Here is a 15696-nt window from a genome sequence, read left to right as displayed (position 1 = left end):
CCGCTGAGACTCAGGTTGATTTGCAAAATCGGCCTGAGGATCAAGTCCTAGCTCGGCAGAATACTTCGGGACACAAAAGCGGCGTGCTCAGTTCTCAAGACTCAGGTTGGGTGCGGCCGACCAACCTGAGGATCAAAATCTCCTTGGAAACTATATTGCACATAAAATTTTCTGCATTGGACAAGCAATGCAGTATCCCCAGAGACACTGGTCGGGTGGCAACACTAGATCAGGGGATCGATGTGCCCCTTTAATATTTGTAAATAATAAGCCCGAAGCCCAGTAGCCCCCGAGCCTTAATGCGGGCACGGGTGGCCGAATTAAGGATCAATATCCATAGTAAAATCACAAATTATGTGTAATGACTCTATGTATCCAAGTACTTTACGTCATTAATGCTCGAATCCGCATTGTACAAAACTTTGTTGACCGACCATCGGCTTCCACCTCCTTGGCCATTAGCTGAGGAGTGTTTGTCCTACTTTATAAAGCCTTTATGAGGGCAAGGATTTATGACAAACAAGGCAATCTGGTCATACGGTTTTATAAACAAAGGTACGCAGAGAGATATGTTATATTTACTGTTTAACATAAGAAATGTCCTCCAAAGAAAATGATCCCGCTATTGGTTTCTTCCTTTGGGTTGTCATGCTAAGCATGATCATTAAACCTCAGCTCTAATGTAAGAGCAAAACATCGAATATTTAGTTTGGGAGGCCAGTTAATAGCCCCCGGTAGTGTTCGGCGACAGCCGAGGTCAAGCCGTAAACACTTTGGCCATTGTTATGAATGGCCCATCATTTAACATAGTCATCGGATCGCTGACCAGTTTACGCTTATTGTGAAAGTCAGTTTTCGGGTTTCTCCACTGAGGTGCTTAACCATGTGAGCTGGAAGCACAATCGCAGTGGTTCTCCCTTTGCACACCTAGCCGAACAGAACGGAACATAGGAAGCAAGTACAGGAGCCGGGCAACCCAACTATTGACCGGACAATTCGAAACCGATGCATATATAGCAATATCTAAGAATGTTTTTGCCGAATCCCTAAAGGTGTCCGGCGTTGCACTGGGAGACTAATGCTGGAAAAGCACAAATAGTTTAAAAGTGCCAAAAAGCTTGGAAAACCAAGAAACATCAGTAAAAACATGACGTCCGAACAAGATCAAGTGTTCGGTGCCAATCCGAAAATTGGTCTTAGAAAAAAAAGAAGTGCTTCTGTCGTGCTTTAACATGATACGTCCTATCTCAAGACTTCGAGCGAGTCAGCCTACGGCTTCAACCTCCTATCCCGAGGGCGGAGTAATTCACATTAGGCCAGTTTAGCAAACTAAACTCTAGCGGCTTTGAGAGAGAAATTAGGCTCTCCGGCTAGTGACCGCACACTCGTGTCGAAAAAAGGAGTGATAAATAATAATAATAAAACTTTGCAACGACTAAGAAGAAGAACACTTATTATAAAACGGCTCAAATAAACTTAAGAGCCCCCAAGTGACTTGGGTAGAAGAATGATTGCATGTACTGAAGTACTTATATCATATCTATGTTCAACCGAACTTTAAACGCTTCTTAACCGACTGTTAGCTTCTCCCTCTTCAGTCAAGGACCGAAAAGTGTTATGTACTCCATCGGTCGAGAATATCGACGGTGTTTCCAATAACCAGGCAATCAGGCCATAAGGCTGTAACAGACAAAGCGCGCTCAGGGAACTTAAGCTATATTACCGTGAAGTGTAAGAAGCATCTTCGAAGAAAATAGTACCCCCACCGATACCTTTGTTCGGTGCTCATTGTTATTATGAGACTTGTGCAATAGATTTTTTGTACTCATGAGTTTCGTTGTGTGCCGACCATCATTGAATAACTATAAGAGCGCTAGCTTTCGGCTTCACCCAGTCTGAGGTCCGGCTCGGGTGACCCGATCGTGACAATCGCAGAGGTGCTCCCTTTACTCCCTAGCCGAACAATCGGGAACGTACGGGTAAACACAGGAGCGAGGCAACCCAGCTTGCAAATCGCTTAAGTCAATGTGGTGCATATTGTGGCGTAATACACGAACAAGGAACGAAGACGTACAAGTATAATCATATGCAACAGGAAAAGCTTCATAAAGGAAGCCCCCAAGTAAACGGGGTATTTGAATTTGTGCGTCACAAACAAAGTTTGGACAAGGAAAAAAATTTACAAGCAACTTTTTTCCAAAAGAGTATAATGCTTGGTCGAGCCGAACACAAGTTAAAAATTTAAAACTTTGAGCATGAAGGCAACTTAGCTGGTTAATGTTTTCGGTATTGATGATGCGGTCCGAGCTTGATGCGGGACAAGGTGCCATCCCCCAAGCCGGTCCCGAGGTGGCGGAGCAAGGAGCTCGGCACTCTGAAGTGGTGACATAGCACGGTCAATGCAGGCCGGCAGAGTGATGCCGAAGTCCCTGGCATGGGGTAATGAAGTGTTGACGAAGCCCCCCGTCCAGCCGAGGTGACGCCAAAGGATATAGTCCGGCTGGATCAATTTCCTGTGCCACATAAAATAGTGCAAACCGGAGATAATAGTAATAATGATAATTAAAAAAAATCGTTGCATAATAAATAATTTATGCAAAGTGAGTAATAAAAGAAATATGGCCTGGCGCCAAAGTCAAGTCGATGCAGGGCGTCGGCGTGATGCGATAAAGGCGTGGCAAAGCCTGAATTCACAGGTCGGTCCGAGTTCCGGATGCGGCATTCGCCGGACTATGTACGGAGACTGACCGGACTACCATGCGACCGTCGTTAATGCAGCCACCATTTGATAGACCTGTGTACATATGATGGACAAACCAGAGTAATAATTCCTTGGGAAAAATTGAACCCAAACAAGCAAAAAATACTAGGATTAATAGCACCTGGTTTATTTGTTGTAGCTATCCGAAGGAAGGTGATTCCCAAAATTGGGGACTCGATCCGCACACCTATTACCGGAGTAGGTTGATGAAGAGACGATGAAGCCCCCGGTCCAGCCGAGATGTCGAAGTAGGTCGTGACGTGGTCGATGCCGGCTTGGTGAATCAACCGTGCGGCGATGCCGGTATGCCCGCTCCGTGTAATCCGTGGGGCGGCGATGTTGATGATGATTTATCCTTTGCGATGCCGGACTCTTGTTCGGCTTTCCGAGATGATGATCCGAAGAAGTTGAGCTCGGCTAAAGTGACGACGTGTCTAGCGCAGGTCGGCAGCCGTGGAGTAATATTGCCGGACTGGTTTGACACCAGTATGATATTGAAGATCATGTTCAAAAGATCTTACAGTTAGTGGGATGTGTTCGGGAACAAAACACAATACCCCATACAAAACTTCCTTCAAAAGGGATGTCCGAAATCCTGTTCATAAAAAAGATGAACTCGGGTCAGATTCGTTTTCGCGCAGAAAACAGATCCGAAAAGTGATGCACTAATCGGAAGGTTTCCGGAGTTTGGACGGTCGGATCAAGCCGAAATTTTGAGAGGTGGTATATATAGGAATTCCGCAGACGATCAACGGTTGGATCTTCCAAAGGACGTCCGAGCTAGAAGCTGGACACCACGCCCTAAACTCATCCAAATTCCCGTCCAGATTTGACAGGGCTCCGGTATATCGTGGATTGTCAGAGATTCCTCCATAGGAACTCGACGAAATTTTCCAGGGTTGTTGTAGACTCAATTCCGCACAATTCCACCAAAGCGATCGTCAAAGCGATACTCGAGGAGGTGGTGGTGGCAGATACGAGTTCGCTGTCCAGAAAAAACAGCACGGTTGCTTGAGGGCAATGTTGACGTTGAGCCCCCGAGCTCCATAGATGATTCCTCCATGATCTTGATAGAGATCGGAGTTGATGTTTGATGAAGGCCCTCGTCCGGACATGGTGATCCGAACATGGAGCACAATTCTTGGTCGAACCAAGGTGACCAGTCGAGCTGGTGACGAAGATGCCGAAGTCGTAGTTGATCTGCAGGCGAGCCATCGATCCTTTTGTCGATCACACAGCGGAACTCTCAATGAAAGCACCAATGTCAGCGTCGGGCCCGGCCCGTCGGCGTCGGGCCTCCTCCACCTCGGCCTCCACCTCCCCCACTCCTGTGATCCCCCTTCCCCTTTCTTTTTTTCAGTTTTTTCTGTGTTAGTGTACTTAGGTTAGTTAGTTAGTATAGTTAATTAAACATACGATTCGATAAACCATTCATCTTACATTCAAACATAACGTAAGTTAATTAAACATAAACCTAATCTACTCGTTGTCAGAGTCGGCGAGGTCCACGACCTCACCCACACCGCCGTCATCGCCGTCGTCGTCGCTGTTCTTCACGGCGGCGTCCCAGTCGACGCACCATCGCCATAGTCGTCGCCGCGTCTAATGCAGCATGGACATCAGGGCCTCTGCCGCCGCCTCCATAGCCGCCGCCGCTTGCAGTGTCGCCTGCAGCTCAGCGGCCTCTCTCGTCGCCGCCACTGCCGCCGCCTCTGCTTGCGACACCCGTAAGGCGAGGAGGTAGCCGGGGGTGTCGTCGGGTTGCTGTCCTCACGCAGCACGGCTTGCTTCGGCATGATCTCTATGGCGGGAGGGGCAGAGGACCCGGCGATGGCGAGCGCGGGTGCCGGGCGGCAGGAGGAGTTGGTGGATGGCGTGACGGTCGGAGGGCAACGACGGGAGCGGGGCGGGGCAGATGACCAGCCATCCGTCATTCGTCGGAGCTCACTGACAACCGCCCAATAGTCCTTGTCGTCCCAATAGCGATGACGGCCATCAATGTTCCAACGGCCGCCATGGTGGGTGCTGAGGTCCTCTGTCGTGGCGTCGGCCCCCCTCGTCGGGTAGCCGTCGGCGGTGATGTGGAAGACGCGCGGCAGACGGCAGCCAAGCGGCACCATTAGCTAGAGGCGGATGAGCTCATCGATCTCCAACGTACCGAGGCTCGACGGCCACGAGCCGCCCCTCGGAGGGCCGCTGTTGTCGCCAGACGCCATGGTCGCCGCGGAGAGAGGAGTCGTCGTCGCAGGAGGCTGAGGTGGGGTGGGGGAGGCCGACCGGGGGTGATTTTATCGACGGGGGTGGGCGGGGGCGGCGGGTTAGGTGGGCGGCGAGGAGCGGCGACCCACCGGAGTAAAGCCGGCCTTAATGGTGCATCGGGAGACGGCGTTGAACGCCTCGGGAACCGTCGCCTCGACGCCACGTTGGTCGCACGACGGGTCGAACCTTTTTTTCTCCTCTTTGACCGTCGCGACATGGGCGTACGTCGACCAGGTGAGGTACGTAGACGCGCCGACGTCGGAAAGCAGGCGGCAAATGGGACGGCACATTTGCCGTCAGCTGGCAGACGACAAAGCCTCCCATTAGCCACCTAACGTCTGTTCTTTGTCGTCCATGTTCTTTGCCATCCGCCACCGACGGCAAAGGGTCTTTGTCGTCAGCTATGTGAAAGCGGACGGCAAAGAAGCTGTTTACCGTCACCTTCTTTGCCGAACAGGTTTGCCGTCGGCGGCTGACGGCAAAGAGGTTTGCCGTCAGCTTTGCGGTCATTTGCCGTCTGCCATGGCAGACGGCAAATAAGCTGATTCTTGTAGTGTTCACACCTAGGAGTCAGCAAGTTAACAGCATGATCCAACCCGAATTGAAGAAGGCATCGGCCAAGAGTACTCGGTGACGATGTACATTGCGCCCTAAGAGCCGGTGACTGGCTCTCACAATTACCTAAACGTGCTTTCGATATCACCGCTGTTTGCTAGGCTTATTGCGAAATATGCTCCTCCTTGCAATTATACGTTCAATGGTCATGAGTACACGATTGTTAGGGCTGTTGTAGGCCGGTGAGGATGGCTCGAGTTTAGGGCTTGTTTGGTTTCTGTCCTCACCATCGTACCTGAAAAAAACTACTGCCTGGGATGGGCCTGAGAACACTTGTGATCTATGCCTGGGAAGGCTAGCCTGATAGGAGTATGTTTGGTTGCTGCCTTAGCCTCGGAAAGTACTAATGATATTTTGTAAGGTTAATAGTTGTACAGATGTGGAGCCCACAGAACTAGCAGAATATTTTAGATCGAATATATAGCCAGGCATGCACCAGGCTTGTGGAATAGGACGCCTGGCCCCAGGCTAATGATGATGCCTAGATTAGCCCAGGCTAATGAGGGCAACGGGTCTTCTTAGACCAGCCAGTCTGTCAATTGCCCAGGACAGTAACCAAACAGATTTCAGGCAGGTTTCAGGCATGCTCGTGCCCAGGCATGAGATTTTCAGGAAGGCAAACAAACTGACCCTTAGTCCCATCTTGCTTACAGGGGGAGGCCATGACTATCTTATAAGGGAGAATATCCATCCTTCTTTCAGTCCGGACTTTTGGGATGGAGTGAACTCTCCGCTAAATGTTGGCCCATGTGCGCATAAACGTCGAGAATGTGGGTGAGTGCGGGCTAGGCCGAGTTGAACGCTAACATCTAGTATCAGAGCCAACATCGCCATGCCTTCCTGAGGGGCTTCTTAGGGGATGCGATATTAGGGCTGTTGTAGGCCCGTGAGGCTGGCTCGAGTTTGGCCCCGCCTTGCTTACGGGAGGAGGCCATGACCATCTTATAAGGGAGAGTATCCCTCCTCCTTTCAGTCTGGTCTTTTGGGATGAAGTGGGCTCTCCGCTGAATGCTGGCCCATGTGGCATAAACATTCAAAAAATGGGTGAGTGTGGGCTAGGCCGAGTTGGACGCTAACAATGATGGGCCACTACCTTACAGATAATATCTATCCTCCATGGGCCGTATTTGTCAAAATAATTCCGCAACCAAAAGGTAACAAAAGTTCTCACTTTGCAACACGTCAAGAGTCTATTAGAAAGGATGTGGAGAGAGGTTTGGGTGTGCTTCAAAAGCGCTTTGCAATCATCCGTGGCCCTGCGAGTATTGGAATTACAAGTTTCCATGGTAAATCATGACTTGTTGCATAACATGATCATTGGAGATGAGAAAGAAATGCCTGAGAACATTCGCTACATCACCAATGGGAATCCTGTTAAGCTAGAGCATGATCCAAAAGGGATTCAAGCATTCCTTAAAGCGCATCGGAGGATCAAGAACCGAGAAGTTCATACCCAGCTCCAGCATGACCGTGTTGAGCATTAGTGACTCTTTAGAACACAATATTAGCCCTCAAATGGCTTGTAATAGCAAGACTCATTTAGTTGATCACTGTCCTATGCTTTTGAAGCTAGGCAATCTAAACATCAGTCATTGTAAAATTATGGATGTCATGTTCTTCAGATTAATGAAAGGCGCCATCCCTTTGTTCAAAAAAAAGTCTGCCATCTATGTCCAAATTTTATGGATTTAATGACAGGTAATACCCCCTTCCAGAATCTGGAGACATTTAGGCTAGAGCTAGTGTAAATATTAGGATGACTTTTTGGTATCTTTCTTGATGACCACCTGCAGCTCAACAAACGTGTCGACCCGCGGCTCAAGAAATGCATCGACCTGCTGGATGCTTTGGTCAGGACGGCCCTTAAGTGCGCAAGCACAATCAGATCATGATATGCTTTCAGGCTAGTCCTTGTTCCTCTTCTAGTTTGCCAGTGGTAGTTGTTTGCAGTTGAGTGTCACTGAGCACGCATTTAAATTTGGAGGCTGGGAGAAGAATTCACCATGTCAATATCATCACTAGTTGAGAACAACAGTACACACTGATATCTGGAGTATAATACTTATGTTGTGTTTGCAAGTCAACGAAGAGGTCCGCTCCGTTCGCAAATTTGGATTTTTTTTTCTTTTTTTTTTACTTGTCCGTGGCATGGCTGCTGTTGGGAAAATTCGAGGAAGAATTTAGAAATCAAAATAGCTGATGTGATGTTTTGTTGGATCAGGTTGTAGATAGAGGAAATGATGACATCATGGAATCTAAACTGCATAGAAGCAGCACCCTAGCTTTTCGTTTTCTAGATAATGAGTTAAGAAGTGAATGTCAGTAGTATATCACAACGTTCAGGTTTTGCATCCTCATTACAAATGGTGCAGTTCCTCCATAATCTGGTGAAACACCATCCTACCGCTGCACCATTTCATTTCAAACTCTGTGAAGTATTCATCCATTCCAGAGAAGCTTCAATTCATATTTCATTGCTATTTGGATCCCAGAGCATGTAACACCGGTATCGTCAGTGATGATGCTACCATTTGACCTGGTATACTAGTTATGTGGGCCTGCTACTGGTATTCCGTAGAATCTGATTATTGTTGTAGAGGTGCTTGGAGGGAATGAATATATGTTCTGTACACATGTCGGATTGTAAAAAGGTGTGCATGATAAGTGAGCAAATGGTTCTGGCTGTTTTCTGGCCCTGCACCAATTAAGAGACAAAAAGAAACACACACAGGTCGGCTTTGCTCAGAGCATCTCCAACAGCCGCACTATATAAACGCCGCGCTGAAAAATCAGTGTTTTTTGCACGCGCTACTGCTCCGGGCGCTTCAGCGGAGGCGCAAAAACCGCGCGCGCGGCATATCTAGTTCAGCGCGCGGGCCGAAACGCCATCGCGTGCCGCTTATTTGCTCCGCCCGCTCCCGCGCGCTGGACTCTCGAGCGCTCGCTCGCAACTCCACCTACCCCATCCAGCCGCGGCGCCGTCGCCACCCGGCGACCATTCCGGCGCTTTCCCGGCCTATCTTCGCGCCGCGGCGGCTTCCTCCGCCTTCCTCTAGTCAGCGCCGTTCCTCGCGCGCGGTGGTCCTCCGACGAACAACGCGCGGCCGCTCGCTGCCGCTCGGCGCCCGCAAGGTATGTATTTCTCAAACTTCATGAATTTGGTGCATGTTGATTGTAGTTTTTATAGCCTAGTATTGAACATTGTAGATGAGTTCGTCGTATGATTCTTCCGAAGAAGAATTTGATATAGAAGAGGAGGAGGATCTTGCAATGATCCTAGCTATGCACATCAATAAAAAACCGAAGCACGGTGGTTCGGTTATGGGTCGGCAGAAAATTTGGAGGGATAAGATAGATGCCCACAACAGATTGATAAGGCATTATTTTACGGAGAATCCCACATACCCCGAGTCGTACTTTCGTCGCCGGTTTAGGATGAGTATCGAGTTGTTCAGGCGCATTGCAGAGAAACTAGCGAGCCATGACCAGTTTTTTCAGCAAAGGAGGAATGTCGCCGGAGAGCTCGGGCATAGCACCTTTCAAAAGGTGACAGACGCTTTGCGTATGTTGGCATACAGTATCCCGGCTGATCTAATTGATGATCACTTGGCTATAGGTGAGAGCCAAGCCATCATGTCTGTCAAGCGCTTCGCAGTTGGAATTGTCTAAGTGTTTGGCCAGGAGTATTTGAGATCTTCCAATGCTGAAGACGCCGCAAGGCTATTGGAGATGAACAAAGCTCGCGGGTTCCCAGGTATGCTTGGCTCAATAGATTGCATGCATTGGAGTTGGAAAAATTGTCCAAAGGCACGGCATGGGCAATTCCACGGCCAGAAAAGGGGTTCCACTATAATCCTTGAAGCGATGGCCGATCAAGAGACTTGGATTTGGCATGCTTTCTTAGGAATGCCTGGATCTTTGAATGATATCAATATTGTCAACCGGTCACCACTGATGAATAAGATTGCAAATGGTGATTTGCCACCGGTGTAGTTTGTAGCAAATGGTCGTACATACAACTGTGGCTATTATCTTGCAGATGACATCTACCCAAAATGGCAAACATTTGTGAAGCCGTTGAAAAAACTAGAAGGTAAGAAAAAACTTGATTTCCACAATGCTCAGGCGGCGGCTAGAAAAGATGTGGAGAGAGTTTTTAGGATTTTGCAAGCCCAATTTGCTATTGTAAGAGGACCGGCTAGATTTTAGGATCAAAAAATGCTTTGGTACATCATGCACAACATGATCATCAAGAATGAGCGTGGCCAAGATGTAGACTACTCTCAGTATGAGCTTTTGGGACATCCCGTGCGAGTGCGACGGAGGGCTGAAAGGGTGGCCCGTTTTGTTGCCTCCTATCATGCCATTCGACGTCCCGCAGCGCATGACGATCTTCAGAAGGATCTCATTAAGAAGTGGTGGGTATGGAATGGGCTACAAAGAGCATCATGATTTGTGTGTTTGATGTTGTATTGTTGAACTATTTGTTGTGTTATTGGACTATTTGTTGTATTGAGAACGATAAACTATTTGTTTGAGTTGTAATAACGAAATTGAACTATTTATTGTTGATTTATTTTGTTTGTGTTTAATATTTTTCTTGTGTTTGCAATGCATATGTTATTGTGCAAGAGTCGCGCGCGCTGCATTTTTACGCGCTACTGGAGCTGCGCATGTACGCTGCATTCTAGCGCGGCTGCTGAAGCCAGTGCTGCCCGCCGCACCAAATCCGACGATGGGCGCATGGCAAAATAATTTTGTAACACGCGACGCGTTGGGCGGTTGTTGGAGATGCTCTGAGAGTAAGCAAGTCACCACTAGTAAGGCCAAGAGGCCAAAGACCAGCTAACCAAAACCTGTGCAGGCAAGCACCAAGCAGTAGAGAATACCATGATATATATTCGGATGCTTGGTGACCCCCTTCCTCTCGCTCTCTCGCCCCCACACACTTGAGAAGATGTGCTCACATACACGCACGCCGTCCATGATGTTTTAGATATAGACATGTTTTTACACCGTGCAGCTTTGACCATTAAGCTAGTTAGTGACAAACTAATTAACTATTCATAGTATGTTAACTCATGGAGGAAAGATTGTGACTAATAGTTTTCCATTTGTAAACTTATGTACCAAGTTACTCCCTCCGTATCAAAATATAAGGCCTTTTTTTTTACACTACAGTGTCACAAAACGTCTTTTATTTTGATACAAGGGAATATATATTTGACTTTCTTTCTCTTCTATTCTACTATTAGGGCATGCAGCAGCGTGTCCACATGCATGTATATATGTAGTCTGTGAGTATGTATGCGGTGCTGGCGTGGCATTTGAGACTGAAGTGGTAATAATTAATCCTGTGCATCTCGATCGTCTCGCTTTTTCGAGTAAAGCAGGGCCATGATTGCTCCCGGAATCTCTCTATCTCGCGCGCGCGGCGACTAAAGGTTTTGGAAGAAACATTCGCTTGTGGCTGGGTGAATTCGCTGTCGCCTCTGTGCTCCCTGGCTGCATTCCCGGCCGGCCGCTTTGCATATGCCGTAAGCAATGAGCAAGGCATCTATATATGGATAGATATCGGCGAATGGAACTGCATGCGCAGCAACAGTCTAATGATTAGGAACAATTAATCACACACACGCACACACAGGAGCTCACTCAAAAGTTGGTGCACAAATGAAGCCAAACTGGAATTTTCTCTTTCTTTTACTGAAAAAGGAAAATCGAATGTTGGTCCTCAGCCAAACACACGCGCACATGTACACGTTAATTTGTGCCCACTTATCTCCCTTTTCTGAGTGAGCGGCGGCTTACCGCTCCTCTTCCACGTGACTAAACCCTCGGGTTGGCGAAGGTTTTTCTTTAGGAGAAAAAAAAAAGAAGGAAAAATCCTTGAGGACTCGTGATTGTTCTTTGCTCCAATGATACTTCCATTTTTTTAATTTTCTTTTCAGGCCTGTCTTTTTAACCTGCAAAGGAAGTAAACAAATAAAAGAATTCGATTTGATGAGATCACATATAGCACCAGACCAGTTTGTCACTGTCAGGTGTAAATATGTGCCATGCATCATCGCAAAGGGCAATGCCCTCGTCGCTCGCAAACAAGAAGAAGTGTAAATGTGGCGTGGGATGCATGGGTTAAATTCACAGGAGATGAGCTAACCATAGTATGATTTGGGCGCATTGCAGCGGAAGCACTCGGTTCTGTTGGCGTAGTTTTGCACGTTACAATCCAGTCTGCATCGCCAAAACGTTAACAGGTGGTTAATTTCCTTTCTTTTCAGGCCTCACATTCCTTGGAAATTAAGCTAGCTTTAATCTAGGCAGTGGAGCATAACCGATTAGCTAGCTAGCTAGCTAGCTAGGTAGATATATAGGGGCCGGAGGCAGACGACGAACCTGGGGCAGATCCAGTCGCCGGCCTTCCAGCCGGCCTGGCCAGCGGCGTTGAACCCCCAGTTGTGCGCCACGGCGGCGGAGTCTGTCCTTGCGGCGCTGCACTTGAAGCAGCTGGCGCGATTGGCGTAGTTATTGACGCCGCAGCAGCCGCAGTACCAATCGCCGGGCTTGACTTCCCAGCTGCCGCCCATGGCCGCGTAGTCCGGCCGCTCAGCGCCCAGCTTAGCCTCGCCGCACCGCTGGCAAGCGTCCCGTTTGCAGAAGTTGAGGTACTGGCACGACCTGCAACTCCAGTCACCCGGCTTCCTGCTCATCATCACCTTCTCCATCGCTATTAATAGTCTATCTATCTATCTATGAGACCAGTAGTCAATCTGGCGTGCGTGCGTGTGTCTAGTCTAGCTATCAATCTAACCCAAGGAGAAGGTGATGAGAGGCAGCTTAATTAGCTTGTCTTGTGTTGGATGGCTGGGTTGGTTTGGAGATGGGAGCTAGGTGGAGCGGTCTTTTATATACGGTTTGGTGCTGCACCAGGAGGAGAGCTGGCTAGCTTAGGCCAGTTAGTTGGGGCCCAAGTAAAGCCGGACGGAAAGGTGGATGCATCATTGTTTCTTCCACCTCCACCTCCACCTCCATGCAGATGCAGGGCAGGCTAGATTAAAGCTATCTATCTGGCTCATGCATCATGCATCCCCCCTTTTTTTCACTTCTTGCAGCAACTGGGAATATATCCCCACGATTGATGGGCCTCTCCATGCTCTGCAAGCTAGAGATCACTGTGCTGTGTGTCCTCCGGTCTCCAGCTTCATCACGCAATCTCGCATCCCCTCTTTCCTTAGTTTTATTCTTTTGTGTTTGCCAAAAGGACCAAGGACGACTTATATTAAATAGTACAAACTCTTTCAAAAATTGAAACAAACATCCAAATTTTGGGGTGCCCAAGTCTTCTTCCATCTGCATCATCCACCCACAGTGCACCGTGAGCAAAACTCGTGGCGCGCAACCTCTAAATTTCCGTCTCAACGGAACAAATTTTTTTAAACCCAAGAGCTTGTGAAAGCAGCGTCCAACAAGTTGTTGATGCAAAGCAGAAGACGCCGACGACCGCGTTCTGTGTAGCAAATCGATGCCCTGAAGAAGCAAACGTCGGACAAGTCCTGTAGAACGGCTCAATTCTGACCGAACGGAGTCGGGAAACACAAATATCACACGCTCCGCAACAGGCCGAGAATGGCCAGCCTACGTAGTTGGTCAAGCTATTAAAAGTTTAGTCTTCACTCATAAGTATTTAGATCCTTAGCTGAAATAAATAGTATAGTATGAAGGAATGCAAAAAACATCAGTAGATCTTCAGGAGGGTGTATATATGAGAGTATTGTGCACAATCTGAGATTTAACGTTATTTCATAAACATATTTAGGCCTCAACGGCAAGGATTACACGAGATTGGGGAGAAAGGTGCGGGGCCTGTCTGGTAACTGTAATCTAGTACTATTTCAAGGATTACACGAGATTGGGGAGAAAGGTGCGGGAGTGTGAGAAACACATCAAAAGTGCACTTCTAATCCCGAGATCAAATGCTCCCTCAGAAACAGTACCATTAGACAAATTAAAAAATCTGACTTCGTTTGGCTACAAACATTGCTTAGTTTCCTTCGTGCATATTTTAGACGTGAAACCATGTTCGTGGAGGTCTTATCAAAAATAACAAAATCAGCACTCCAACACACTTTTAAAAATATAGTGTTTTTGGAGTATTGATTTTGTTTTCTCTTGCCCAGAGCATTAAATCTGTTTTTTCTTTGTGTATTTTTTCATGTAAGTAGAATATTCAAGAGTGGTTGTTACCGGAAAAAAATTCCAGAATGTTATTTTTTTTTCAATTTTAGTGTTCACGAGGGTGCATTTGAGACGGGAGCGGAAACTCCACGTCCAAAACGCAATCACTATTTGAATCTGATAAATAGACGTGCACACATTTTTACAGCACAACTAGCTAGTTGGTTGAGTTTATAAGTTTACTGTAGGTGTATTCCCTTAGATGAAACAAATAGTGTAGTGCAATAACATAAAAAAATACAGTGACTACCAGAAAGGTGTATGATGTGGGCGAAGTATTGTCGTGCAATATCGAGGTTTAACATTTTATGAACATAAATATATTGGCTCAAGCCTCGACAGATTTTGAAAGTTATTTTACGTGAAATTACTAATATTTTAAATAATTTTGACCAAAATTTGAATTTCGACTGAATTTAGGCTAAAATTTTGATATAAAATATTTCATAGCAACGAAAATTTCAGCGAGACTTCGTTAAAATTTTCAAGCTAAGACTCCCCAAGTTTCAAGTTATTCTCCAAATCCAACCTCTGTAGGAATTGTTTTATTTTTGTATTCATGGCTTCATAGTTTTGTGCTGAAAGTTGGTATCATCGTACAAGTTAAGTGTTGGTATTATATAATTTGAAAACGATTCCTCGGTTTGGAAGTCGTAATTTCAAAGTTGAAAATCGCGATGCTTGATCTTAAGGTTCTAGGCTTTGTACTTGAAAGCTCTCTTCGTTTGTCAAAGTTGAAAGTTTTAAATTCCTAACTACAAACTCGTGATTTCCTGTTGAAAGCTTTTGTCAAGACACCCGATGAAAGTGTCACTAGAAGCTTTCACCCTGCTGAAATTAGTAAAGCTTTTATTTCCCATTGAAAACTCATTTTTTTCGCGGGTAGGGCATGGGTGGTACCTCTCTGGGAAGTAAATTGCTCAAAACCATCACATTTGTGGCTAGGGTACTCCAAAACTACCTCTTTTGCCAAAAAATAACAGAAGATTACCACCTCCACCGTGAATGAGTAACAAATCGCATTAATTCAAAATTGAGCCACGTCTAACAGCAGAACTGACGGGTGGAACCTGTCCATCGAGTTGATCTAGTGAAGACTAATCCTAGTCAATGTGTTGACCTGCTGAGGTGGATGGGGTCCCACCTGTCAGCCACAAATTTTATTTACCCCTCTTCCTTTTCTTCCTCTCAACATGGACAAGAACATCGACGCACTGCATGCCGCTCACCACCCTTGTTGGTCGACGGTCGGCCGAGTCCTAACCGTACCCATGCTTGCGGCGCCCGTCGGGAGGCCCTAGTTGCGCCCGTGCTGGCGGCCATGACCTTGGCCGGCGAGGAGCGAGGTCGGCGACGCGGATTGCCCAGAACTAGAGAGAGTCGGGGAATAGAGGGGGAGCAAGCCGGGTTGATGAGGCCGGGAAGCGCGACAGTGGGGCGTCCCTCCCGTCGTGTTTGTCGACGGCGAAGGCGGCTGGGGAAGGCTGGCGTCGGGAGGCAACGTGGCTAGGGGAGGCCGACGTCGGGAGGGAAGGCGGCTGGGGGAGCTGGGTCGGGGCCATGGCATGGGAGGTAGTTGTAGGGGTTGCGCGGGTTTGTGGCGCGGAGGCAGAGTCATCGGCGAGGTAGAGGGCTCGGATTGGAGCGGCGAGCATGGATCTGAGGTGCGGAAGGCAGAGGCGGCTCAGTTCTTGCAGGATCCGGGCGAGGGCTGCGGCGGCAGGAGGGCTTGTCGAGGTCACCATGGAGGGGAGGGGGGAGAGGGGGAAATAGAGATGTTAGGAGGAAGAAGGAGGTGCGGGGCTGACATGTGGGACCCTTGGCCA

At 47.8% G+C, this 15696-nt stretch overlaps 1 protein-coding gene across 1 annotated transcript; it reads right to left on the bottom strand.

The window, feature by feature from the left end:
• Positions 1 to 11579: 11579 nt before the first annotated feature.
• Positions 11580 to 12516, bottom strand: LOC119356528 (uncharacterized RNA-binding protein C17H9.04c-like). Its single transcript, XM_037623491.1, has 3 exons — positions 12032 to 12516; positions 11796 to 11869; positions 11580 to 11601 (listed from the first exon to the last, which is right to left on the bottom strand). The coding sequence occupies exons 1-3, from the start codon at positions 12358 to 12360 to the stop codon at positions 11597 to 11599; spliced, it is 408 nt and encodes a 135-aa protein (XP_037479388.1). The 5' UTR covers positions 12361 to 12516; the 3' UTR covers positions 11580 to 11596.
• Between the last annotated feature and the right edge of the window lie 3180 nt (positions 12517 to 15696).

Source organism: Triticum dicoccoides, chromosome 2A (assembly GCF_002162155.2).
Source record: "Triticum dicoccoides isolate Atlit2015 ecotype Zavitan chromosome 2A, WEW_v2.0, whole genome shotgun sequence".
In the NCBI taxonomy this organism is placed as follows: Eukaryota; Viridiplantae; Streptophyta; class Magnoliopsida; order Poales; family Poaceae; genus Triticum; species Triticum dicoccoides.
This window is presented reverse-complemented; position numbering and strand designations above follow the sequence as displayed.

What these genes read in the sequence shown, in the direction of transcription:
- LOC119356528 (XM_037623491.1), bottom strand. Translation starts at nt 12,360, where the DNA reads ATGGAGAAGGTGATGATGAGCAGGAAGCCGGGTGACTGGAGTTGCAGG. An exon ending in GGCGACTGGATCTGCCCCAG is followed by an intron (nt 11,870 to 12,031) that starts GTTCGTCGTCTG and finishes TTGGCGATGCAG; the next exon opens with ACTGGATTGTAACGTGCAAA.